We start from the raw sequence: 26,886 nt of genomic DNA, 5'->3' as shown, positions 1-26,886 counted from the left end.
TGCTTCCCCTCCCCATCTCCCTCTTTCCCCTTAAAAATGCGCTTGTTGTCCTGCTGACCTGTGAAGTGCAGAGGTCTGAGAACTGAGTGGTGGAGAGGAGCCATTTTACCCTCCAGGGGCCATCTCTGGAAAATGTTGCTTTTCCTTGTCATTTTTTCCCGCTTTCTTTCCTGGCACTCCAAAAGTCAGCAGCTCTGCCGAGTCCTCTGGAAGAAAATAAGTATGCTTCTAACTTATCTACAGTGTTAAATATAAGAAAACCCATAAGGAAGTGGACTCTGCTCGCTGCCGCCGGTTCAGTCTCAGCCCTGCAGAGGAATGTAGGCCCTTTGATCCTGACACTGAATTGTGGCAGAGACAGGGGCTGCCCAAGAACCTGCCCATGGCTTTTGTCTCTGGTCCTGAGCAGGAGGTCATGATCATGGGACGCTGCCGTTCTTTTTAAGAGCTCCTTTCCCACTGTGGCTCTTTATAATAGCCCTTCCCCCTTTCCTGCACCCCCTCAAGTCAGAGCAAACAGAACGGCAGTTCCCATGTCCAATCAGTCTAGCCTTTCCTGCTCAGGCAGACACCCCACACTTCATGAGACCTTCTGTAGCCTCTTGAGGATCTATACTTCCCTCACAGGAGTTTAAGGTCACAGATGAGTGACTTCACCCTCTTGTCCCTGAAGGTTGAGTAGAATATGGGTGCTCTGGATCAGAGAGATGGCTCAGTGCTTAAGAGCACTGGCTGCTATTGTGGAGAACCTGGATTTGATTTCCAGCACCCGCATGATGGCTTACAGCTGTCTGTAACTCCAGTTTCAGGGGATCTGATACTCTTTTCTGGCTTTCGCAGACACTACAAGCACACGGTGCACATATAAACCTAAAGACAAAACACCCATACACGTAGAATGAAATAAAATAGAACAGAGGAGCACGGGGTGGGTTAGGGTCTCAGTGGGAGGTTGGAGCACACTTGGAAAATAGTTGCAGACCTTAATAAAGGGACTACTTACAGCAGGGCTTGCGGAGCATGGGGACACTTCAAGGGACAATCACAAGCATCTATAGTCACCCCGGCCCAGAAAGCAGATAGGAGAAGGGGCAGAGCTTACTGCTTGAGAGATGTTAACCTCCTTTTGACCTGTGTGTGTTGCCAGTGGTTGAACCCAGATCCAGAGTGACAGGTTACTGGAGTACTGGGGTGGTGGTGCAGCAGGCGGGGAGGGAGGCACCCTCTTGTGCTCAGGGTATGTCTCCTGAGTTGAAAGGCAGGCCAGACATGAAGAGAATGTAGCCAGAGTAAGGACAGGGCCAGGCCAACCCAGGTGAACAACTCCAGCTCCACACCAAAAGTAGCTCTGCCTCCCTATCCCCACCCCGACTCCTCCACCCCACCCTAACCCCTGCATTCATGGATCCTTCCAGTAGAAATTGAAGTTTCTGTGTTGTTGGGCTCAGCTGCAGTTCTGATAGGCTTTTATCGCCCCCTACTGGCAGACACCGTAAATTACAGCTAGTGGGAGTCCTTTCTGCTTCCAGTACCTCCAACCAAGGCTTGGAATAGTTAGATCAGTCACACCCCTGCAACAGAAAGGGCAACAGCTAGCCTTTGTCGGCGGCATTCTTGGGCCCGTTTGGGTGCCCCTGGGATCCCTGCCCCTGCACATTTCTCGTGCAGTAGTGTGGTTGCCTATCCCCTCCTGCAAGGCATGCAGTGACTTCAGAGAAGCTTTTGAGAAGCAACAGGCTGGTGCCCGGCGGAAGAGTGAGTCTTTGTTCTCTCTCTGCTGCAGAGTGCGGGGGCAGGCTGAAGGCTGACGTGCAGACCAAAGAGCTCTATTCTCATGCCCAGTTTGGGGACAACAACTACCCGAGCCAGGCCCACTGCGACTGGGTGATAGTGGCAGAGGACGGCTATGGTGTGGAGCTGATATTCCGGATCTTCGAAGTCGAGGAAGAGGCAGACTGTGGTTATGACTACATGGAGGCCTATGATGGGTACGACAGCTCGGCACCCAGGCTTGGCCGCTTCTGTGGCTCAGGGGTGAGTCTGAGGATGCACCTCCTGATGTCACACCTAGCTAGAATCCTGCCACTGTGAGCCATAGCCAGGAGTCCATTTGGCTGTGGTAGAGTGGAAAGGAGACTCCCCAGAGACAGGTTGGGAGGCAGCCAGGGGCCTTCCGGTCACACAAAGGACGTTATCAGCTGTGGGAGAGCACATCATCCTTTCTCCCTTTGCCTCTGCCTTTGAGTCCTGTTCCTCATTTTCATTTGGCCTTTGGGCTTTATTAATTCATTATGTTAGTATATATTCACTGTGTTCACAGTTCTTATCATAAGCAAAACCAAGTATAGATTACAAATGATCACAAATCATACTTGGTATAAACAATGTTTATATCCGAGGTCATTATTTTTCTCTTTATTACCCACTTCCTGGGCTCGCTATATCTCCAGCACCTGACTCAGGGTGGACATACAGTCTGTGCCCAGTGGGTGTATAGGAACAAGTGAGTACAAAGTCCTAGCCACTCCCCAAACACACCACATGGTACACCCACCATCTGTCCTGGGCTTCAGCCCTTGTCTCTGCTGATCGCTCTTGCTTCTTTACTATTGCCTAGGCTTATGCAAATCATTTTGGAATCATCACTGCTCCTGGTGCAAAACAGCATTCCGCCTGGTATTCATGTCTTTGAATGGTTAGTCTTCTGTCTTACCTTGTCGTCCCCCCCCCCCCAAAAAAAAGAAAGATAAAACAAACGAGACCTCCTGATGCACTGCCTTTGATAAAACTTCTGAAACCAAGGAGTCTGTGGAGAGGAGCCTCTTAGAGATCTTAATTAGTAGGAAGTTCCCTTTGGCACCCCTAGGATCTGGCAGGCAGTGGCCTTGGCATCTGGCTCTAACCCCATTCCAGACCACCTGGCAGAAGCCTCCTGACACAAATGTAGCAGCTCCACCCACTTGCTGGTCATGACAGAGCATAGACTTGCACAATGGTCTTCATTCCAGGTTTCCTGGCAGACATATCACAATGTTAAAATCACAGCGCAGGAGATCCACAGGACAAACAGAAAGACCCAAGGGCAGATCCTGCTGACCTATGTGAACCTGACTCTTGGCCTCCTCACATGTAAAGTGGAGTCAGTGCCTGCCTTCTTACACACTTGTGCAGTTTGCATTAGATGAGGTCTGGGTGTGGGTAGCCCAGTGCCTGCCTTCTTACACACTTGAGCAGTTTGCATTAGATGAGGTCTGGATGTGGGTAGCCCAGTGCCTGCCTTCTTACACACTTGAGCAGTTTGCATTAGATGAGGTCTGGATGTGGGTAGCCCAGTGCCTGCCTTCTTACACACTTGTGCAGTTTGCATTAGATGAGGTCTGGGTGTGGGTAGCCCAGTGCCTGCCTTCTTACACACTTGTGCAGTTTGCATTAGATGAGGTCTGGGTGTGGGTAGCCCAGTGCCTGCCTTCTTACACACTTGCAAAGTTTGCATTAGATGAGGTCTGGATGTGGGTAGCCCAGTGCCTGCCTTCTTACACACTTGCAAAGTTTGCATTAGATGAGGTCTGGATGTGGGTAGCCCAGTGCCTGCCTTCTTACACACTTGTGCAGTTTGCATTAGATGAAGTCTGGATGTGGGTAGCCCAGTGCCAGGCCCACCTGTACCCTGATACATAGATGCTGAATGTGTTCTGCATCTAGGCTCAACTTTGTACAGTAGGGCCCAGGGAATCTTCCTTTGAGAAGGAGCCTGCTTGGATGCCCGTCAGAGCTTCTGGCGATCTCATGGCAGTCATGGCCATCCTTGGGCCCCATCTCAGTTACATCCTCCTCTACTTTTCAACAATAACAGACTGATCTAAAATCTAGCTTTCCTTTTTCTTTTCCTCAGCCATTAGAGGAAATCTACTCTGCAGGGGATTCGCTGATGATTCGATTCCACACGGATGACACTATCAACAAGAAAGGCTTTCATGCCCGATACACCAGCACCAAGTTCCAGGATGCTTTGCACATGAGGAAATAGCGTCAAGTGTTCTGGCAAGGCAGAGACGAAGGATGTTTTAAACACCCATGAAAGAGTAGCCCCCAGTGTACAGTATCTTTCTCAACAACAAAAACTCAAACTACATCCTTGAAACTATATATCTGGATGAAAAGTCCATGCCTTTGGCCAACAGGAAGAGAGTGTCCCGTTGGTTCTAGCTGCAATGTTACTGATTGCAGCTTCTAAAGGAGGTTCAAATTTGAAGTTAGTGACCAAACAAGCTGTGCCCTTGCTTCTATGGGGCAAAAGGCCAGCCTGGGCTACCCCATCCTCAACTCTGGACTGGCTTCCATAGGTGACAGGCAACATGAGTTTCTCCTGATGACTTGGCTGCCTTCTGTCAGCACTGGGCGTTGAGGATAAAAGCTTGGCAGTGGTTGAGTTGTTCCAGGTGTGGCTGGAAGTTTTGACTTAGCTCTATCAGAGTCAAGCCAATCAGGAAACCTGAGACTGTGTACGGACACAAGAGTGAAAGAGGCATCCCAGTGCACAGAGGGAGGCTTAGCCTGGGAACTAGCATCATGGAGTTAGAAGATCTCACGCCTTTTCCTGTTACTGGCCATCCTTGCCTCCTCTAGGGTGCTCCTGCCACTCGTACCCATTTGTGAGGGAGAATCCATGGTCATGCCCAGCAGAACACTCACTGGTGAGCACTCCCAGGTTGCTGAGATGGTACTCAGAGGAAGCCACCTGTGCTGGGGCTCCCACTGGCTTCCAAGCACTCCCAGCTGTGGAGGCAGAGGCATCTGCTCCAGGGAACCTCAACCCCTGGATAGCCAGTTCAAACAGCATCTGCAAGACTTGCCGCTGAGTCATCTCAGGAACAATTCGGGTCTCACTAGGTGAAAACTAGTAATTCCAAGTTATGTAAGAGTCGTCATCTTCTGGAACAAGTGGGTCTGTGGCACACTTCATGTCACCAGACAGGTTAAAGAGCGCGTTGGCAGCTTTGCTGCAGTTAAGCAGGATGCAGCCGTCAAACTGTACACAGAATTCTCAACACCCCGACACTTGTTCTAGAGAAGTGCAGACGGTGATGTTTACATAATTTTAGCACCTCAAAGTATAATTGAAATAGTGAGGTAGTTTTGAATGGCATTTCATTAAGGCATCTCTGGGCATTATGAGCTAAAAGCTGTGGTATGTTAGCTTTATAAGAGCATTTCTGTTGGAATAACTTTAAAATAATGTTTACATAACCGCAAGTCCTGTTGGGTTGGTGGTGAACACAGGGCGGCACAGGAGACTACTTCCGTTAGAGATGGCGTAGCTCCAGAGCACCAGAATCCCTTTGTGATGGACCACCACTTTAAACAAAGTGTTCATGAAAGCTGAAGGTTTTTCTTTTTTTAAAAGCCTGATGTATCAACTAGAGGACGACGTCTAACTAAAGTGACTGCTGAGAGCAAAATACTAGAATGATACAAAGAAAGGGGGAAGAAATGCATGGGAGCATTTTGTTCTTAAAACAGAAAAAAATCCAAGTATTAATAATAATAATAGTAATAATATATGTCTGTATATATGTATCTATGTATGTATGTAAGGATCAGCTATCAAAGCCTTAATCAGGGCAGTATGACAGTGCCAACCACTGGCTGTGGCTTATCATCAGACTCCGGTGCTGGCCCCACACATGACCCATCTCCCTTCAAAACCAAGATCTCTTCCAGCTTCTCTTGGCCCTGAACTGAGGCTTAGGCTCCATCCTCATGCCCTGAGTGCTGGCACACCCGCCCGGGGAGAGCTTAACATGGCAAAAAGACAGCTTATCCCATTGTTTTGATCCCATCAACCAACCCACTGTGGTAGATTCCACTGCTCGTGTGTGTGTGTGTGTGTGTGTGTGTGTGTGTGTGTGTGTGTGTGTGTGTAGGTTATATTTTTGTCTCATTTTGTCTGTGAAAGGTAGACCAGATATCAGAATACATAAGATATCTGTCCCCAACCCCACTCCACAGAGATAAAAATTCTGTATTTTTAATCTTTAGAAGTCTAAATAAGATTGACAAATTCCATGGAAAATGGGAGCTGGGGAGAGACAGGGTTTGCCACTGTGGTGATACACTGATCATTCTTTAGTGTGAATGTTTTTCAGAAGCACACAGCTCTAGCAGAGGCCATTTACAACAATGCTGCTCTTATGGTAACCCTTGTTTAGGCCTGTGAGTGACATACTCCCAGAAGACAGGCTCTGATTCAACAAGGGCTGCTGGGGCCATTTCTCTGGAAGCTGACAGCCACAGGAATTCACACAGGACACAGGTCCTGCAAAGAACTACAGTCTGGCTTCCAAGAACAGTCCACTCCGCAGAAAGACCCGCCTGCCCCCACTTTGGCCCTTCCAATTGCCCAGTGGCCTTCCTGAAAATGTCCCTGGGTGTGTATGGAGAAAAGGGCTCCAGGCTAGCCCCTCAGTTTACCTTCCCTTTTACCTGGGACCGAGCCTGTGGGTGTTATAAAGCTCTAAGACCCAAGAGCTGACTCTGGGACAAATGACCTAAGGAAGTATTTGGAACCTGGATCTCTGTGCCCTAAGTCTAGCATATTCTGAATTGGCAGAAGCAGGAACCTGCACCCAAGGTGGGGAAACTCCAAACAGCTGACATGAGGCTATGTGTCGATTCACTATTTTCTCTGAAGTTCCTCTCTCAAGTGTTCCCTCTACACAGTCATGGAATTGACAGACTGCTCTGTCTGTTTAGATAATTCTCCAACCACAGCTAAGCAGCAACTTCACATAAGAACATGCCGTCAGTCTGGCCCCTTTGCTACTCCTTAGACTTCTTGGTATTGTAAATGGAGTTTGGGAAGAGATGGCCCCTTAGCATCCATAGATGTTTTAAAGTTTGCAGATTGTGATCAAACTTCTGATCAGTAACCCCCAAATCTAAAAAGCTTCTTAAAAAGAAAGAAAGAAAGAAAGAAAGAAAGAAAGAAAGAAAGGAAGGAAGGAAGGAAGGAAGGAAGGAAGGAAGGAAGGAAGGAAGGAAGGAAGGAAGAAAAAAGTGTTATCTATACATATAAGGGTATTTTTTATTTTGAGTAACTTTACATTTCATGTAAAATGTCAGTTGGCAAGAACATGGGGGAGATGGTAATCCTTGTCTAAAAATGATGGTTTCATTAAAGAATGTAGATTTGCTGCTGTGTTCTGGGTTTGTGTTACTAGTTCAGACAACATCGGCCTTTTAAAAAATGTGTTACTTTTTTTGTGTGTGTGTTTGAATGTCTGCCTACATGTATGTATGTATACTCTGTATGTGCCTGGTATCCTCAGAGGTCAGAAGCAGGCATACTATTTCCTGGAACTGGAATTACAGACAGTTGTGAGCCACCAGGTAGGTACTGGGAACTGAACCCAGGTCTTCATCAAGAGCAGTGAATGCCCTTAACTGCCGAGCTACCTCTCCAGTCTCCATTACTGACATTTTAGAGAAGCATTTATGATGGTATTAGTGGGTGAGCCTTTGAGGAATGACAACTCCCCTTCCTTGTCACCATGTGAGATCAAAGCAAGGACATGGTTGTCCGTGAACAAGACATGGATCCTTATCACACACATCAACATTGCTGGGACCTTGATCTTGGCCTTGATGGGTACTAGAAGCATGTGTTGTTTCTAATATGCTCAGCATATGGGATTCTCTCAACCTAGGCAGCCACTTAAGCTTGCTGGGCAGCGGTGGCACACGCCTTTAATCCCAGCACTCAGGAGGCACAGCCAGGCAAATCTCTGTGAGTTCAAGGCCAGCCTGGTCTACAGAGTGAGATCCAGGACAGGTATCAAACTACACAGAGAAACCCTGTCTTGAGAAAGAAAGAGAGAGAGAGAGAGAGAGAGAGAGAGAGAGAGAGAGAGAGAGATATGAACAAGCCCAGTAAATCATTGGTGTGACTAGGCATGTCCAAATTTAAATACTGGAAAATGTAAATGATCAGGGAATCAGAGTTCAAGTCCCCAACCTCTCACCCATGAAGGACATTCCTTCTGCTATTTCTAAGGAGATGCTCCTTTGGCCCAACACAGAAAGCCCCAAACTTACAATGGTTAGACTTAACAGTTTTGGAAATAAAACCTTTACAATGATGTAAAAATGATATGCATTTAGTAGAAACTAAATTTTTAAAATTTTCTTTTTTTGGTAAGATAATCTCTCATGGCACCATGTGGTCACAAGTGTCAGCAAAATGACACTGTATAGTGTTACTAAGCTGTGAGGTCTGGGAGGGTGGATGTGTTCCATGAATTTTTGACTTACGCTATTTCCAACTTAAAATAGGGCTGTTGGGCATAACTGCCTTATAAGTTAAGGAGTGTCTGTACTCCCAGAGGAGGGGAGCATCCTCTTTCCTTGGTCAAACACATTCAAGTGTATCCTGCAAATCCACCTCTGGGCATTGGAGGGACCTGCCCTGGGGAGGGAACTGTGTAGTCCTCTTTGGCATGTGACTCACTCCACACCAAGCAGTTCATCCTTCTGGAACAAGAGTCTCAGTCAGCTGGCAAAAGGGCGGAGACATTTCAGAGCACTCTTTCCTAAGGACCTCCTCAGAGGACTGTCAGGAATGTCTGTTGTCGACACTGCGGGAGCAACCCCACTGTCTCCCAAAGCCCTGGGCCTTGACTGTCTGTTCCCTGCATGCTCCACTACATCCCATCCATAATGACTGATGCAAGATGTTTAGAGGGAAGCACCACTTAATCAAAGGTGCCAACTGTTCTCCCAAAGAGATGGTATGCCCACCAGAGGGAGAGCTGGGGATCTGTGAGCATATTATGGAAAGAATCAGAAAGATCTCAGTGGCCTTGTGCATCTATAGCCAGGCCACAGGAAAGTGAACCAAGGCTGTTGGGAAAGTTCTAGTGTCTACCTACAATTCTATGTCTTACAAGAAAATCTAGGAGACTGGCTTGAAGCAGGTGTGTTGATTAACTATCCAGTCTACAGATTCAGAGGTAGAGGTGAGTACCCTCAGCTCCTACAGAGGCAGCTGTGGTTTTACGTTTGGGTCTCACTGTGTTGATTCTGTGACTTCTAAGTACCATTATATTTAGTTTAGACAGTCAACTGTGGGTTGTGGGATAATCTTTTTGTACACTGTGAAGATGTGTCTCTGCCTAAGGTACCTTCTGATTGGTTTAATGAAGAGCTAAATGGCCAATAGCAAGGCAGGAGAAAATAGGTGGAACTTCCTTCTTCAGTTCAGCCAGGCTGGTTGGTCAGTGAGTTCCAAGATGCAGGGATCACTCTCTCTGCCTCCTCCCTCCCCTCAGTGCCTGGCAGCCCTCTACTGACTGAGGTGTCTCTCCAGCCCTACAACTCACTATTTTAAGAGACAAACACATGACGGAAATCATAAGCTATTGAAAACAGTTTCAGCTCTAAGAGACTAGGGCTGGAGATTCAAGGATGGAAAGCTGGAGGCTGGCATGAAACACTGGGTATGTCCACTGCAGGAGACATAGCCCTGCCTCACTCAGAGTGTTCTCAGCACATCTCACGTAGCCATGCTTTGTGCTGATACCGAAGTGATGTTGCCCATGTCATGGCTAGAAATGTGTTTAGTGTGAGCTCTGTCAGGTGCGGGTAGAGCAGTCTTCATGTCCTCTTTAAAAAAACAAAATATTTCGTTTCATCTGTGTGTGTGTGTGTGTGTGTGTGTGTGTGTGTGTGTGTGTGTGTGTGTGTGTGTGTGTCTGGTGTCTGTGTCCATAGAAGTCAGAAGATGATGTAGGGTCCCCTGGAACTGTAGTTACAGGCAGTTGTGGGCTGTCTAAAGGGAATGCTAGGAACTGAGCTCCAGACCTCTGCAAGGGTGGTATGTGATCTCAACTGCTGAGCCTCCTCTCCAGCCCTGTCACCGGTTGTTTCTAATGAGCTGCCGGCTGCCAGAGCTCCAAACTCTCACACTAGCTTGTGGCTTCTTTGCTGCGCAGTGAAAAGGACAGAAAATAAAGACAAAGAGAAGGAAGGCTCAAGCCACGTGCAGTATGCAGGGGACAGAAGCCCATTAGCTGAGGGCTGGCTGCTCCTCTGACCATACATGGCGTAGCAAGGGCTTTCCTGGGACTACCTCTAGCCCTGCCTCCCCAGCATTCCCATCTGGTGTCCTACAAATGGGAGACACTGGTCGACAGTGCCAGTGACAGAGAAGCTTGCCAAGAGAGCCCGTTAAAAATGGTGAGTAAGAGCATCTTTCTTAGCTTGACCTTTCTTTCTTTCTCTCGCTGTAAACCAATTCCAAGATGTTAAGGCTCAAGTCTCCCAGTTCAGTACCTATAACTGTACCTTTCCCAAATGAAGTCCTGGAGCTTGGCTTTCATTTTTTTCCCGAGGTACAAAATACTAATTTAAAAAATTTCATTGCATCCGTGCTGATCTCATCTTTTCCTTGAGGTGAAGCTTTTCTTGTTCAGCCTTCCACACAACAGTGATGCAGGGGAGGTGTCTGAGCTCTCTTTGTTTCCTGGTGGAAGCCTTGGGTTCGGATCAGTGATCTTGTTTTGTTCAGTCTTCTGCCTTCTGCTTTCCCAGCAGTGAGGACCAGAAGCTCTTCACCTTTCTTACTGATGTATGGTACATACTTGGTGTGACTCCACCAGGGGAAGTTTTCTCAGCCAAGAAGGGAATCAGCAGGCTTCTGTGATTTCTTTTTTTTTTCCCTGTGTGCAAGTCTTAGACTTTATAGATGCATAAAATCACTCATGTGTATATACATATACATATGAGTGTATATATACACCCAAATACATGAGTGACCTTACATACTGATCACATATGTTACACACACATATATGGACTTGAAAACAAAAGTGAAACTGTCTAAAGAGAGTGGGTGATGGGGCATGCTCCAAGTACATTACATGTTTATATGAAAATGGCCTTGTATATAATATATAGAATAAAAATATGTAATGGTATATAACATATAATAAATAGTATGTATAATTTAAAAGCTAGGATGGCTTTGGTTATAAACATTAGTTTATAACACCTAGTTCTTATTTTTATTATTATTTACTTATTCTAGGAGAAAAAACACAAGGTAAGCAATAGAAGCCAAACTCTTGCCAAATTGTGCTTATTTAGTGCCTCAGTATTGGAAATTAGATTTATTTCAATGGAGTGTCTCAGAGGGGTTGAGTTGAGATGAGAGATCAACTCTTTCATTAATATGATAATTTCAGAGTCATTCTGAAACAAGATCAAGTTGTTGAAGAATATACTGAAGTAGTTTGTGTACTGGAGCATCTCTGGTTCAACGTCACTAAAATATGTGAACTTTCCTGAAAATAATCCATGTGACTGCCAATAGATGAGTGACTAACGCAATGATAGAGCACTTACACTAAGTATATATTCAATATATATGTGTATGTATGTACATATGATATTCCTGGATGAATATTATCCAGCCCTTATGGAGAAGATCCTGAGCTTTGCCACACCCTTGAGGGGCTGGAGGGCGTCATGCTGAAAGAGGTATTGTCATGCACAACTACTGCGGATCTCACGTAGAACTTAAAGAGAAGTGGTGAGAAGTCACAGGAGTTAGGACAGCCCGTGGCTGTTTACCACTGACCTCTGGAAGGAGCCCCGCCTTGGTCCAGATTTCCACAGCTGTCCTGCAGGGATGCGAGCTCTGTGCTATGGGAAGTCATCAGGACAGAGTTAATGGCATGACTGTCCTGTTCCCTCTTCCCCTTCACAAGTGTGAAACCCATGAGGGATACTCAGCCTCAGAAGAGGGCAGGGACCTCTAGAAACATTCCATAGCTGTGACATCCACAATTCAGATCCTTTGTCTATGGCCGCTTGATGCTAATGATTCTGCCCAGACCATTTGCAGGTTGGAAGGAGCTGCCACAGTGTATCCCTTGAGGTTTTCCTGGGAAGTGGGCAGGACGACAGAACAGTATCCCATTTCCAGAATGGAAAAACTGAGCCTGGCAGGATAAAGGGGCTGTGAGGATATGGAGGCCAGAAAGTTTGTCTTCTCCGAGACCATACAACTTCCAAGTGCGCTGTGCCTAAACCTAGATCGTGTGGTTCAGAGCCCAGGGTTGCTTCATCCCACCCAGCTGCATCTCTAGAGGGCACCATGCCATCCTTTCCTCTCCATTACAGCAAGGCACTGTGTTTCTACAAAATATGAAAGCCTTTCTGAAAGTGGCCAAAACCTTCGTCATCCGCGTGTTGATCAACAATGCATGCAAAGGTCCACTTGTTGCTTGCAGCCCTCTTCTCTGATCTCTTCCAAAGGAAGCTTTGTCTGTGGCCCCCTGACATCATCACTGATGAGATAAACCTCTACAGCTGCATACACCATAGAGCTCAGCGAGTGCCCTTGGGGCACCTGTAGGCTCGGGTAGTGTCAGTGGGAAAGGCAGTGGTTGGAGCCCTTGGGCCAGGAGACCCTTATTAGAGAGTCCCAGATGCCACCCTGGTTCTAGTAGCTCAGAAGAAGAGGAATATTGATTCACCTGCAGAAACTGAGGGGTTGCAGGGAAGCCCTGTGGTGTGGTAGGGAAACGTCACCAGAGGACTTGGTTCTCATGAGAGCTGACTTTGCTGTGTGATGACCTATTCACATGCTTGGGCCTTGGGTGCTTGCTCTGTAAAGGGAAAATGTATTGTTAATCAGTGGCAGAGCAGTAGACAAAGTCACTGTTGTGACATATGAGGGGCTCTCTTAATGAAGAATGTATTCTTTAGGGTGGAGTCCGGAGAGGTATAGGTTATAGGTTCTTAAAACACTTTATACTCTACAAGGATTTCCCATTCTTTAGCCCATGTGACTTCCAGCCCACAGATGATCAGTTTTCTTGGTTTTGCAAATGTAGTGCTCTGTAATCGAAACCCAGCCTTGGGTTGAACCTGGTCCCAGGACCAGGATAAGCCCCCTGTTTTAGAAAGGAGCTCGAACTGTCCTGACCTGTTTATGACATGACTTTTCATGAGTTCCTGGGTCTCACTCTTTTATCCCTTGCAATGAAATCCTAGGGTATAAAATGACCTTGAGGCACTTCAGGCCCAATATGTTCCCAATGTTTGGGATGCTTTAATTTCTTCCATTATTTCTGTTTTGGGGAAGGAGGTGTGCTTGTGCCATGGCAGGTGTGTGTGGGTCAGAGGACAGCTTTGTAGAGTTGGATCTTTCCTTCTCCTTTATGTGGGTCCCAGGGATGGAACTCAGGTCATCAGGCTTGTGGGGCAAGTGCTCTTATCTTCTGAACCATATCTCTGTTCCCACCCCAGTATTTCCATTGTCAGAAAACATTTTGTATTAAAATTTAGCAAATGTGTTGCTGATTGAGTGACAGACCCAGTTTTGTAGGAGAGATCAAGGGCTGGGTGGGGGAGGAGGGGAGGCAGGAAGAACCAGGATGTCGGGAGATGGGACTAGAGGAGGGCCCAGCCAGGAATCAGGAGTATGGATGGATGAAAGTCCAGGAGGTAGAGAGGGAAGGCCACTGGCTAAGCCACAGCAGGGTCCTCAGATGCTCCCAGCGGTATGGAAAGGACTTGGTAGAGCAGCCTGGAAAGACATGCCAATCAGTCCAAAGCAGAATGATGGACAGGGATGAGGGAGAAGAAAGGAGCCACCAATGGCCTTGGCAAGATCTTACCTTGATAAGAGGTATGTGCAGGAAATTTGGTATCCTGTGGGGTGCAAAGTTTTAATGTTCATTACACACAATGAGGAGGGATAAGCCAGGAACAGAGGGAGTTCCAGGGAGAGAGGGGCAAGTCCAGCTCCCTGCTACCCTGACTGGATCAGCTCACTGCCGGAGCCTCATCTCAGACTTGGTAAAAACCTGCAGCCTCATCTTTCTTTGGCTAACTCTCCTGAGAAGGTGGCTAACAGTCAGGGGATATATCATATCCTTTGGGGGAGCGGATCTGATTTAAGCTGAAAATATTACTAAGTAATGTTTCTAAGTTATCAGTTCTCCCCTTGAAAGGCATTCTGGGAGAAAATAATTTCCAGTGTTTTGATGAGACCCCCCTAGTCTATCCCTGGGAGAAGGAAAGCCCATTACTATTGGCACAGCTCTCCAGTGCCCCAGGCTCCTGTATTGACTGTTCTTAGGCTGACACTGGGAATTGATACGTGCTGGTGGAGCCCAGCTCGGTTCAGTTCACCTTTGCCAGACTTGCTAAGACTTGGAGGCAGAGGTTCCGGAGTTCCATAACCGTTCCTGGAGTTTTAATGTTTCTTTCTCTCTTGCAGAGTTTTTCACTGAACTTTACACTGCCAGTAAACACAGTAAGTAGAGTGGTCAGACCCCTATCTGCGGGCAAGTGGAACTTATAGTGGGGACTCCAGAACTCTGTCCCACAGGCCCTGAATACTGTGATAAAGCGCACAGTCTGTGTTGAACGGTCCTGAGAGCAACATTTGTTTGGATTTAAATTATCCATGTGGTGTGTGTGTGTGTGTGTGTGTGTGTGTGTGTGTGTGTGTGTGTGTTCGCACGTTTGTGTGTATGCATGGCGTGCACGCGTGTGCATGTGTGTGGTGTGGGCATACATATGGGCCTTAGCATGTGTAGGACAACTTATTGAAGGGAGCCAGTTCTCTTCCCACCATATGGGTTCAGGGATTGAACTCTGGCCATGAGGCTTTGCAGAAAGTTCCTCTCCCCACTAAGCAATCTCTCCAGCCCCGAGAGCAATGTTTTTATCTTTAAAAAGTATAAACGTATGTTTTTGGAAAAGAACATTAAGTCCCTAAATTCCCATCAGCAGAAAACAGCAGGGCAGCGCCCCCTGCTGTCTGACTTTACACGCACTCTGACTTGGTCTTCCCTCTGTTCTTACTCTACTTACAACTTTGTGCCTTAAATATTTTCCACCAGTCTTTCTAAACAACGGAGGATAGTCCCACGTTAGTTCTTCAAGTGATTTGTCTTGTGTACTGAGTTCCAGGCGAGAGTAACTGTGTGATGAACATCATTATAGAGAAGACTTGTCTGTAGTTGCCCTTTAGAGACAAGGGCTCCTGGTGTAACTCTGATGGCGGTAATGCCCCCACTTCCACCTCCTCAGTGCATGTGCCGCTGTGTCTGGCTGCTTCTGAATTTGAGATTACTTCCTAAGTGCAGAGTCTGGGAAGAGAGTGACTGGGCCGATCAAGGATGAGTATGTTTGGTGGGTAAGGCTATCGCTATGTCTGTAACCGAGGACAGTGTTCCCTTACACAAGTCACTTCCCTTCCCTGTGCCTTACTCTTCTCGTCTGTAAAATGGAGGCCATGTTGGTCCTGCTTCATTCGATGCCCTGAGGTGTGGATCAGTTAATGTGGGAAAAGGGTTTGGACAGCCTGGCACACACCAGGTGCTCCACAAGCATTAGATGTGCAATTAACAGGTGCATGAATGAGAGCAGAAACCCCCTCAGGAGAAGCAGGAAGTAAACAGGAAGGCAGCCATGATGTCTAGGAGAGATGGAGAGAGGGAAGCCTCACCTAAGCTCCCTTCCCCATCTCCAGGCTCTAGAGGAGACAGCTTCTCACCCCGACCCCGGGCTCCACTAGCTACCTCTGCACCCTGGCTGTTAACCGCCTTACAAAATGTTTTCTAGAAACTGGGTCTTGCCCTTTGCCCAGAATAGCCTTGAACTCAAGGTCCCTCTGCCTCTGTCTTCCAAGTGCTGAGATTAAAGGCATGCACCCACTCTGCCTGATATGTTTTTATTTTTTTGCCCTAGCCAGCCTGAGTAAATTTCTGTACTTTGAAGACAGAACACCTTCCCTGAAACAATGGTCAACTCTTCCTGCCATCCTCAGAAAGACGATACTTGCCGATTATGGTGGCGCACAGCAGTAGGATCTGCTGAAGGCAGTGGAGGCAGGACAATACTTTACACAGATGCAGGGCCGTGATATGAGAGTGTGTAGGGTCATGTTTATGTGAAAATAGCCATCTAAGGAGCAGCAGGCAACACCACCATCCCTGATAGGAGCTCACGAGGAAAGAGATCTGTCCTGAAGGTCAAATGCTCAAGTTCAGGTCAGATTCACCCGTGGAAATGTGGTCCTGAGCTGTGTGAGTTCTCTGGGGTCTGCTTTATCTTCCTCAGAGATGCTGACCACAGAAAGCCTGGAGACGCCATTGTGGCTGTCAAGACTATAGACAGGGGCCGGGCAGTGGTGGCACATGCCTGTAATCCCAGCACTCGGGAGGCAGAGCCAGGTGGATCTCTGTGAGTTCGAGGCCAGCCTGGGCTACCAGTGAGATCCAGGACAGGCACCAAAACAACACAGAGAAACCCTGTTTCAACCCCTCCCCCCCGCAAAAAAAATCGCAGAGATGGTTAAATAAAAATAAACTTGACCAGTGCTGTGAACATAAGGTCATGACTGTGGTGCTCATGAGATCCTTAAAACCCTGAGAGGTAGCTGTTATTGTTCCTATTTTCTTTTTCCATTTTCATGCATGTGTATGTGGTGTGCATTCATGTGTGTGCATGTTTTGCATGTGTGTGTGCACATGTATGTGCCTGTGGAGGCCCACGGTTGACATTAGGAATCATCCTCCATGTCTCTTCCACTTTATTCATCGGTGCAGAGTCTCTCCGTCACACCCAGAACTCCCTGGCACAGCTATAACTAGTCTTGCTAGCCAGTTTGCTTTAGGAATCCCATCTCTGCCTTCCAAATCTGAAATTACAGGAAGATCCTGACTCCCACCAGGCTTCTGGGGATTTGAACTCTGGTCCTAAAGCTTAGGCACCCCCACCTTTGCCATCCACCCCCCACCAGCCAGCCATTGCTTACCTTATTTTAGCTAATGAATGAGATGAAACCCTGCCACTTCTGGGCAGAGGGAGGAGCCTCCCTCTGCGGGCAGTGTGAGCCCCAACCTGCAATCATTATTCCTGTTTGTGGTCCTAGGAATCCAGTGCGCACTGAGCCAGCACCCTACCACTGAGCACCCAGGACCCAGGATGACTCCACGTAACCTAGTGTATACAGTCGTTTGTATAAAGCTTTGTTCCTGGAGATGCACTTGAACTATCTTAGATAGAGGTGACATACAGCACCCCTCCTTCCTCAAGTGGAGACACGAACCAGAAAGATGAACTGTTCCATGTGGGCTCATCCTGGGTCTGCGGAATCCTGGGCCTGTGGACGGCCCACAGATGCCATTGCTCTATTGTATGTTTGAAAGCAGGCATGGCTTCCTTAAGAACTTCCTAACAAAGCTTCACTGCAATGCTTCTATTTTCTCCTAGTAGGGAAAAGTGGGGGTATGTATGCTGGCCCCAGCATGCAGACTAGTGACAGGAGATGGAGACTGTGTTATGGCAGATTCTCCAGGTAGATAGTGAATTGGCTTTTGGAATTTGTTTCCCCATAGCCTAATTTCACTCTAATTCTTACTTGGGAAACACTCACAACAATGCTGTTGTTAATCATTTAGGGCAAAGGTGACCCCACCATCAACAGGACTTTTTGCATGGTGTATGCTCTACAGATTTTGTTTTCTTATGTCACATACTCTTTTCTTCACACAGACGTCCTCTCCAGTTGTCACGAGTGCCAAAGCTGATGTAAGTGTCCACTTCAATGACCAAGCCTTGGTTCTGTCATCTGTGAGGGAACAAATGCTCTCCGCATCTCTTGCATTGGTTTTGAGGATTGAAGTTTGACATGTGAACTGTCTCCAAACACTGAACTAGACTCAGTAATTATTTCTATAACGACCGCTGCTCAAAAGCAAGAGAGAGAGAGTGTAAAACCACAGGCCCTGGGGCCAGAGAGATGGCTCAGCAGTTAAATACTTACATAAGATCTCTGTTTGGTTCCCAGTACCAATACAATAGCCCACAATGGCCTGTAACCCAGTTCTTTAGAATCTTACCCCCTCTTCTGACTTCTGCAGACTGAGGTGCACACACACACACACACACACACATGTATACATATATGTGTGTGTGTGTATATATATACATTAAAATACATGCGTATACACAGGCAAATTCACAGAGCATAGAGAAAAGCAGCCAGGAATAAGAATTCATACCTGTGTTTGCATCTGCATGTTGGAAACCAGACAAAACCGATCTACAGCGTCCCTGATCCATGCTAGACTGTTGCCTGGCTTGACCTTGTGCGGGCATCCTCAGCTGCTGTGAGTTCATGTGTGGGATGCTCCTGTCATGAGCAGAAGATGCTGTTTTGCCCTAGTCTTCATTAATGTCCTCTCATGCCTACTCTTCTGAAACATCCCTTGAGCCTTAGGGAGGAGGCAAAATAAAGAGATCCTATTCCCAAGTGAGCACACCCCAGACCCTTGCTCTCGGCACTTTTACCAGCTGTGAGTCTCTACATTAACCACTGTCCACAGCACAAAAAAATAGAAGGGACTTTTTCAGACTGAAGGTAAACATGGCATCTAACTGTGGCTGTGAACTGGACCTTGGTTTTTCTTCTTCTGAAAGGATGTTCATGCTTCTGTTCCCTGGGACTTCTGCTTTAAATCAGTTGTCCATTTTTCTAGTAGATGATCAGCATTCCAAATGCATGTAGACTATATAAATTAGATCCCAGGAAAGCAATTCACCAGTTATATACATCACAAATATCTTTGGAAATATTTCATTTCTCCAATGCATCCAGAGCCCATGCATGTTTTTGTTGCTGTTTATTTTTAATCACCAGATGCTTCCTCTATTGAAGCATCTGGGCCTCCCTGACTGTTTTATTTCTCTGTTCAGGACTGTGGTCCCTCTATTGGACTAGCAGCCGGAATCCCCTCCCTGCTGGTCACAGCCCTGCTGGTGGCCTTGCTGTTTACCTTGATTCAGCGAAGAAGAAGCATCGATGAGCCCATTGAGGTGATCACTGCTTTTTTGGGTGTGGATGTGTAGCTTGAATCAGTATCTCAGTGAACTGGCCTCTGTCTGGGCTAGGCATGTCAGGACCCAGAACCTGTGTTGTTTCTAAGGACAAGGTAGTAGATGTTGCTGGACTGAAATGTCCTTTGTAGGTACATTCAGGAAGAGCTGACTTGCACATGACTCTCTGGTCACTTGAACAAATCTCTGGCAATAAGATGACATTTGGTGGCAAAATACAGGAATGGAGGGAGGTTATTGGTGCCATGCAAACATGTCTGTGTGGTGTTATCTACACCGAGGGAGGAAAGGGTGTAGGTTTCATCATTGGATAGTAAGAAAGTGAGGGAACAAGTGACAAAGAAGTTCTGAGGTGTCTATGGAAGGGGTCCGTTAAGACCTTGCCCATTCCTGTGTCTAAATAGGCATGACTCACAAGAGAATGTTCATGAACCCCCTGACATCCCATACTTGAGTCAGGTTTGCCCTGGGGACCATGCATGGTCCCCTAGATGCGTATCCAACAAGGTTTCACAATATGCTATCCCTGTGCCACGTAGCCTCTGAGTTCTGACTTCACTCTCTACTTGTAAACAATCATGGTTGTTTTCATACTGGTAGATATTAACATGGGGAGATAGAAAGCAGACATAAAACAAAACAAAACAAAAATAAATTAAAGAATTTCTGGTGATAGAATTATGTAATTGTTCTAAAAAACATTTGGGGAGGGGCTTTGTTTGATTGTTTATGGTGGTGGGGACCAGGTACAGGACTTTTCCCACATGCTAGGCAAGTACTCCACACTGAGCTGCACTCCCAAACCAACACATATTTTTATTATGTATATAGTCATTCACAAAGGATATACTTCAAGACCATGTAGTAGTCACTTGATGCTGTGAAGCATGTTGAACCCAATGTCCCTATTGGACACTATGCACAAAAATATGATAACAATAAATTAGTCACACTGAAAGATTAACATTCTTAGTGAATAATAAAACTGAATGACTTAACAATACATGTCTCTGTCAGCTATCACAGGGCTGGTATCATATACAGCATGGATACAAAGAGCAAGGGGATGGGATGAAGTAGGGTGGCTCAAGGCTTCTCACGTTATTCAAAATGGAAGCTTATAACTTTTGGTTTCTGGGATTCCCATTAACATCTTAAGATCCCAGTTGGCTACTGGTCACTGAAGCCACTGCAAGTGCACAGGGGGATTACTGTCACTGTAAACACATGGCTGTGTGGAAAATAGAGTACGGAGAATCCAATTATCACCTCATAGCCAATCCTGTTTTATCTCTTCCTGCTCAGTTCATCACAATGTGAGCCCTGGACTGGTTTTGAATAGTGATGCTTCTTGAGTTTGTTCATTTTGCTCGAGGTAGCTTAGCTTTGCTTAGCTGTGTGTTTGTTTTGTTTTAAAACCTTCTACCAATTCAAATGGACACTGCAGTTTAAAACACAATGATTTGAATGGTTACAGCTATGGTCTTTCAGTTTTTGTTTATTTATTTTTGACTATTTTAGGAAAGCGAGAGACCATGTGAAATTTCAGAACTCTGTGACAATCCCAAAATATCTGAGGTAAGAACTTTTTATTATAATCCCCACATGTGACAGAAACTGTAGCAGGTTAAGGATTTTTAAGCCTAGACTGCACAAAGGTGCCATCTGACCTTGGAAAGGAGGCAATTAAACTCACTGAAAGCACAAAGGAGGTGATCCGGGTGTCTTTACTGACCAGATGGGAATTCAAAGTAGATTTGACACTAGAAACAGGGCATGGACTGTAGCTCAGTGGTAAAATACTGACCTAACACATAGAAGTCACTGGGTTCTATGCCCAACACTGGAAATTCAAGCAAGAGCGAAAAAAGAAAATCAACTTAATATGATTTATTGAAAGGACAAAAGAACCAGCTGTATGGCCACGTTAACAGGACAAAAGGGTTTTTAGAAAGATAAGTCACTTGTGATAAGAGCTATTTATTCTTATTTATTTAGTGTGTGCGTGTGTTTGTGTGTACACAATGTGTGTGTGTGTGTGCACACATATGTTTGACTGTGTGTACCATGAAACATGTGTAGAGGTCAGAGGACATTCAAGTGTCTGTCCTTACCTCCCACCTTGTTTAAGAAGAATCTCTTTGCTGTTTTCCTCTGTGGATGCTGGCCCACGAGCTTCCAGGGAGTCTCCTGACTCTGCCCCACCTCTTCCGTAAGAGTGCTGGCATTACAGATGCTTGCACTATATGCCTGGTTTTTATATGGGTTCTGGGGATTTGAACTCAGATCCTTACACTTGCAGAGCAGGCACCGTTTCTCCCCAGCCCTTGAAATGGACTTTCAAAGGTGAGCTAAAATAGGAACTTAACTTGAAAAGGGATACTTAAGGGAATATGTCATTAAGATCAGAAACAAATAAAAAAATGTTCATCACTTGTATTCAGCACTGGACTTTAGGCCCTAACCAACACAATGGAATAAGAAGAAAAGGCAAACATAACTTGAAAAGGAAGAAATAAAATTATCATAATTTGCAGATCATATGTAACTGTCAACATAGAAAAAAACAATAACCTACAGATAGGTTATTAGAATTAGCAAAATAGCTAAATAAGTTTATTGGACATAAAAACAATACACAGGATTTAGCTCTGAGGAAGAGCACTCACTGAACATGAACAAAGGCCTAGGTTTGATCTCCAACACCGAAAAAAACATTCAAAATCATGTGCTTTTCTTAATATCAACAGCTACCAGTTAGAAAAAGAATTTTATAAACTCCTATTTTACAGTGATAATAAAATACATAGAATGCTGAAAACAAATTCGATGAAATGTCTAATCCTATTATGGAAAAAATAAATCTTCAATAAAAGAATTCAACAATAGCTAAGTTATGATGGTTATATACTATAGTTCTGGAAAGGAAGACTCACCATCATAAAGATGTCAATGTATGGTACTTTTAGTATCTGTATAATCAGTGTAATTATGGAGCTAAAGAGCAGTTAAAAGTACTTACTGCTTTTTCAGAAGACCTGGGTTCAGTTCCCAGCACCCATATGGCAGCTCACAATGGTCTATGCTAATTCCAGGGCATCTGCACTCTTCTGACCTCCTCAGATACCAGGCATGTGCATTTAGGGAAAACATTCATATACATAAAAATTAATTTAATTTTTAAAATAAACATAATTGCGATATAAATCCCAACACATTTCTCAATAAACTTAGTAAGACCTTAAAGTTTATAGGGAATAAAACATGAGAAAAGTAATTTAAAAATGAACATGTAGGGCTGGAGAAATGGCTCAGCAGTTAGGAGCACTGATTGCTCTTCCAGAGGTCCTGAGTTCAATTCCCACCAACCACATGGTGGCTCACAACCATCTACAATGGGATTTGGTGCCCTCTTCTGGCCTGCAGGTATACAGGCAAGCAGAACATTGTATACATAATAAATAAATCTTTTAAAAGAATGAACATAGGGTTGAGGATTTAGCTCAGTGGTAGAGTGCTTGCCTAGCAAGTGCAAGGCCCTGGGTTCGATCCTCAGCTAAAAAAAAAAAAAAAAAAAAGAACATGTAGAAAAAAATGAAAAAAAAGCAAGATAGTGGGTTCAAACCCACTATAACAATGATCATATTAGATGTAAATGACCTAAACAGCTTCAATTACAAGGGAGAGAGAGTCAGTTTGCCTATAAAAGCAATAGCCAACTTTATAAAAATCTACAGAATCACACTTTATGAATATAAAGACTTGAATAGATTAGAAGTTAAAGGAAGGAGACATTGTGCTAACAATAATTAGAGAGAGTTGTGTGGCATGAGAAAACCCTTGAAAGCAGTAAGTTCAGGCAACTGTAGACGCCACTCATTTCCTGCCCCTCAAGAGCCAGCGTCTTTAGTCTCCTGATCCCTTCTCTCTTGCTAACCTTTGTTTCAAATGTTTGGTCTGATTTTGGCTGTTTCCATTGGAACGGTCGATATAGTTGAGCCCATCTTGGCCAGAAGCTGAAGTCTCTACTATATTATTTAAAAAATCTGTTTGTGTTCTCAAGAATCCTAGGCGGTCACCGACACATGAGATGGACCCACAAGGTGCCCAGGAAGGCCACGTATATGTGAAGACAGTCTCTGGAAGTGAGGAGCCCCTGCCCGACACCTACCGTCCTCCTGAAGAATTAGAGAGAAGGAGAGGGCTGTGGTGGCTTGTGCCAAGGCTGAGCCTAGAATGACGTAGCTTTGTCAGGGAGCTGACCTGAGACTGGCACAGGGCTGAAAACCCGGAATCTGTGCTTGGGAACCGTGCTTGGAGAGGCAAGGGGCCAGCTGCCTCTCATTCCACAGAAATTTCATTTATAGATCTAGGGTGTATCTGGGTTGTTTTTCCTCATCAGGGGATGCTGCAATACGGTTCATTCAACCTCAGACCTTGCAGCTTAATCCTAGATACAGCCCAGGTGAGTTATTGTGCATTTGGATGCGCCCCCTTTGTCCTGTTTCTTAATCCAGAGAAGTTTGCTTTTGGGAAATAGGCTTGGCTTCTGAGTGTCCTGCCTTCTCCTTTGCCCACCCCATCTCTTATCTTAAAAAAGTAAGTAAATAAAGCCACGGGAGTTGGATTTTCTGGGTCATTGGCCAAGGCCAGCTTGGCACAAGCTAGGACATGAAACTTATGGAAGACATGGGAAAAAGATATTTCTTCCTTCTGAATATCTCAGGGTAAGGCTCACATGGAGTCACACATGCCTCCAACACAGGGAAGCATGTGGTGAGACCACGTCATACAGCTGAGAAGGGGATATAGACTTCTGAGTCAGACCTGCCACTGAGCAGCTGTGAGAAGTCTGATGAAGTCACCTACACTCCCCAAGCCTGTTTGGGGTAGTATAAAAGAGGGGGGATATTCTGTGCCTCATTTGGGCTTTGGAGAAATTATGTAAGGACCAAAGGGAAGTGTTTTCCACCTAGTGCACCCACTCCTGACCCTGCTCCTCACACCTCCTCCCATCTCGCTTGTCAGATCATGTCAAACAGCTGCTCTGCAGCACCTGTCACCCAGAGTCACAAAGTCAACAAGGAAGTGTAGACTCCAAACTTTCCTCATGACCTGCAATCCAAATTGCGGCATTTAAAGATAACTCTCATTGTCACTAGCGGTCTGCTCACTTGAACTCTGAACATCATTTGTCCTTGTGTGTCAACCAAGTTTCAACTTCCAAGTACAGAGGCCTGTGTTACACATGACACGTTCACCTCTGGGATGCTGACGTCTTTGATGGCTCATCTTCATTGTCGACTTGATAGGACTTAGAATCACCATGGAAACACACCTCTAGAAAAATTTAACTGAACAAGAAGATCCACCTGAATGTAAGAAGCACCATTCTAGGAGTGGGGCTTCTGGACTGAATCAAAGGGACTTCAAGTTGAGCACACAGAATTCATCGTCCTCTGTTTCCCGACTACAGATAGAATGTGTGACCAGCTGCCACACTCTCCTGCAGCTGTGCCTTTCTGGCTGTGATGGACTGACTGTACCCTCAAACTGTGAGCCAAAAGAAGCCTTTCCACCTTCAAGTTGGTTTTATCAGGCATTCAATTGTAACAATGAGACATAACTAACATAAAATTGAGATTCATGTTTTAATGACTTTCTTTGCAATGGGGCATTTTGTTTTTGAAGTATCCTAAATAAGAGACGTTTATGAGGGAGAGAGATAAAGAGGACCAAAGATGAACACGAGACCAAAGGGATGGGTTAATATATCTACACCTGCCATCCAAGGGAAATCTAAGGTGACTTCACCAGCTTGGGATAGGCCTTTGCCTTTACTTCCCCAGATGGCTTCCGGGTAGCCTGGTCACATCTCCTTCTGATGCATGGCCACTGCCTTGGACAGGTCTCAGAGCATCTCTGGGAGCATCCACAATCTCCATGAGCCACCTGGATATCCCAGGGAGCCATCTTTTCTCATATGGGGCCTCTGGATGTTCAGGAAATGATTCTACTTCTTGAACAATAAGGGAATGGTTCTGTAAACCCAATAACCACCACCCACTAACAACTTCTTTTCAAAGCCCCTCTGAAATTCAGTTTTGTGTTTCATGGGCCCAGATCCTTAGATAAGCTCATTTGGGACATCTTCAAACAGCCATGCCCAGGGATGCTGAACATTTACTTCTCTCACATGGTGGGGAAGGACCTAGGACTCCCTGAGAACCTGATCAGACTGTGGTCTTGTGGCTTTGATGTATATGGGTATCATCTTCAGCCTAGAATATTGGTCACCTAGGACCTCAGTTCTATGCTTATAAAACTGACCCCAGACGGCATCTGTGAGGCCTGGTTGAAAAACACTTATCAGTAAGCCTTGTAATTGATAAAATAAGGTACGACTGTGTTTTAGATACTCTATTTTAATTCTACTTACAATCAATTGCTTGGAATCTTTATTTTAAATTATTTTCACTAAAATTGCAAGAATCTGTATTTCTGTTGGTACAAAAACTTCTTTTGTAATAAGGTGGAAAATAAATGGCCATTTGACAAGCCATCTGCGGTTCTTCCCCGACGTGAAGGATGCAACTTCCTCTTTTCCTTTTTCTGCCTCTTTCCCTCAGATGCTGGCCAGAACCTAAGTGTGCTTTCTCTGGCACTGTGGGTTCCAGAACTTTCTCTAAAGCCCCCTCCCTGCCTTGTGGCAGGACTCCTTTAGCAGGCAGTGAGAAGACCTCCATACTGCAAACTGAGACAGCACTGTGGTCCTGTTTCCTTCTTTTCTCCATCCTCTTCCTCCATCAACTGATACATTGAAAAGATCTGGATTGGGGGTATTAGTCAGGCCTCACTCGAATTTACCAGCTTGCCTGCTGCAAAGGAAAAGTTAGGCTTTTCTGAGTAATTCCACAGAGCAGGCAGGCATAGCAAAGCTTTGTGACGACAACTCCATAAGCAACTCCACAGAAGGGGTGTTTCTGGGAGGGAAATGTACAGTCTCCTTAAAGGGACTATGATTCCCTTAGCAAGGCTTTAGCTGAAACAGCCTGACAAGGGGTGGGCTCTTGGCCAAATGATTGACAGGCCCAGATGGGTTATCTTCTAAGGGAGGAGCCATGGTATGAAACATTCTAACCTTTTGGGACAGATCAGACTGTCGTGCTGCCACCCACGGCCAGAGGTATTCTGTTCTTTTGACCAGGCCTGAGAAATGGCAAAGCTGGTGTGCTGCCTTTCTAGTGTTAGCAGCGGAGTGGGAGGTCGGGGCCAAAGCTCCAGTGGCCTCCAAGAACATGGAGAAGGGGCATCTGGGTAAGCTGACTAACCCTCTGCGGGGAGAAGCACAGTAAGCTGAGACGTCAGATTCCTACCATCCCCCTACAATAGACAAAACTGTGACCAGGGACCTCTCTTCTTCATCTGGCATCACCCATTTCCTGGAAACAGATGGACACTCATCCGTTTATCTCCAGCTCTACAGCAGGTTGAGGACGCTGACATAGTTATAAGGGATAGCCTTTTAGGTCCCTTCAGGGCATAGGGTCTGTCTAGTCTGTGCCCTCCTGGAGGAAGCAGGAGGGAAGAGCGGATTTGGTAAGGGATCTTCCAGAGGCTTGCTTCCTTGCCTTGGGTGTCCTGAGACAAAGAAACCCACACTGTCTCTCTGAGAGCTCCAGGTGGAAAAGGGAGCCTTTCCTGCTGTGGTGTAGGAAATTGCTTTTGTGGCCAAGAGAGAGCAGTGAGAGTTCATCCCTGTTACAGCTCAGTGCTGGTCAGGAAAGGAACCAGCTCAGAGCAGAGCCAAGATAACTAGGAGTCAGTACCCTGCCTCCCAGCACTTCCAAAGGGACCCAGAGTCCCCTTGGGAACCTCAGATGTACTAATTATACCTGTGTGTCCCTTCAAAATAAATCACAAGCTCTTTCTCTTCCACGGTTCCATTTGTGTGTAGAAATATAATAA

General features: G+C 45.8%; 2 protein-coding genes across 2 annotated transcripts in view; both read left to right on the top strand.

Moving 5' to 3' along the window:
- Tll2 (tolloid like 2) overlaps window positions 1–5,489 on the top strand; it is a 115,669-nt gene extending 110,180 nt beyond the window's left edge. Inside the window, exons 20-21 of the mRNA XM_036169165.1 lie at window positions 1,784–2,034; window positions 3,893–5,489. Coding sequence (XP_036025058.1) covers window positions 1,784–2,034; window positions 3,893–4,027 — 386 coding nt within the window. The 3' untranslated portion in view covers window positions 4,028–5,489. The remainder of the gene's footprint in view (window positions 1–1,783; window positions 2,035–3,892) is intronic.
- A 4,358-nt stretch (window positions 5,490–9,847) lies between these two features.
- Window positions 9,848–26,848, top strand: Opalin (oligodendrocytic myelin paranodal and inner loop protein). The gene is made up of 6 exons (XM_036169204.1): window positions 9,848–10,233; window positions 14,288–14,323; window positions 17,575–17,610; window positions 18,778–18,897; window positions 20,440–20,496; window positions 22,982–26,848. The coding sequence occupies exons 1-6, from the start codon at window positions 10,231–10,233 to the stop codon at window positions 23,156–23,158; spliced, it is 429 nt and encodes a 142-aa protein (XP_036025097.1). The 5' UTR covers window positions 9,848–10,230; the 3' UTR covers window positions 23,159–26,848.
- Window positions 26,849–26,886: the final 38 nt, after the last annotated feature.

The sequence above is a fragment of the Onychomys torridus genome, chromosome 1 (genome assembly GCF_903995425.1).
Source record: "Onychomys torridus chromosome 1, mOncTor1.1, whole genome shotgun sequence".
NCBI lineage: Eukaryota > Metazoa > Chordata > Mammalia > Rodentia > Cricetidae > Onychomys > Onychomys torridus.
Note: the sequence above shows the minus strand (reverse complement) of the source record. Positions and strands in the feature narration are given on the sequence as shown.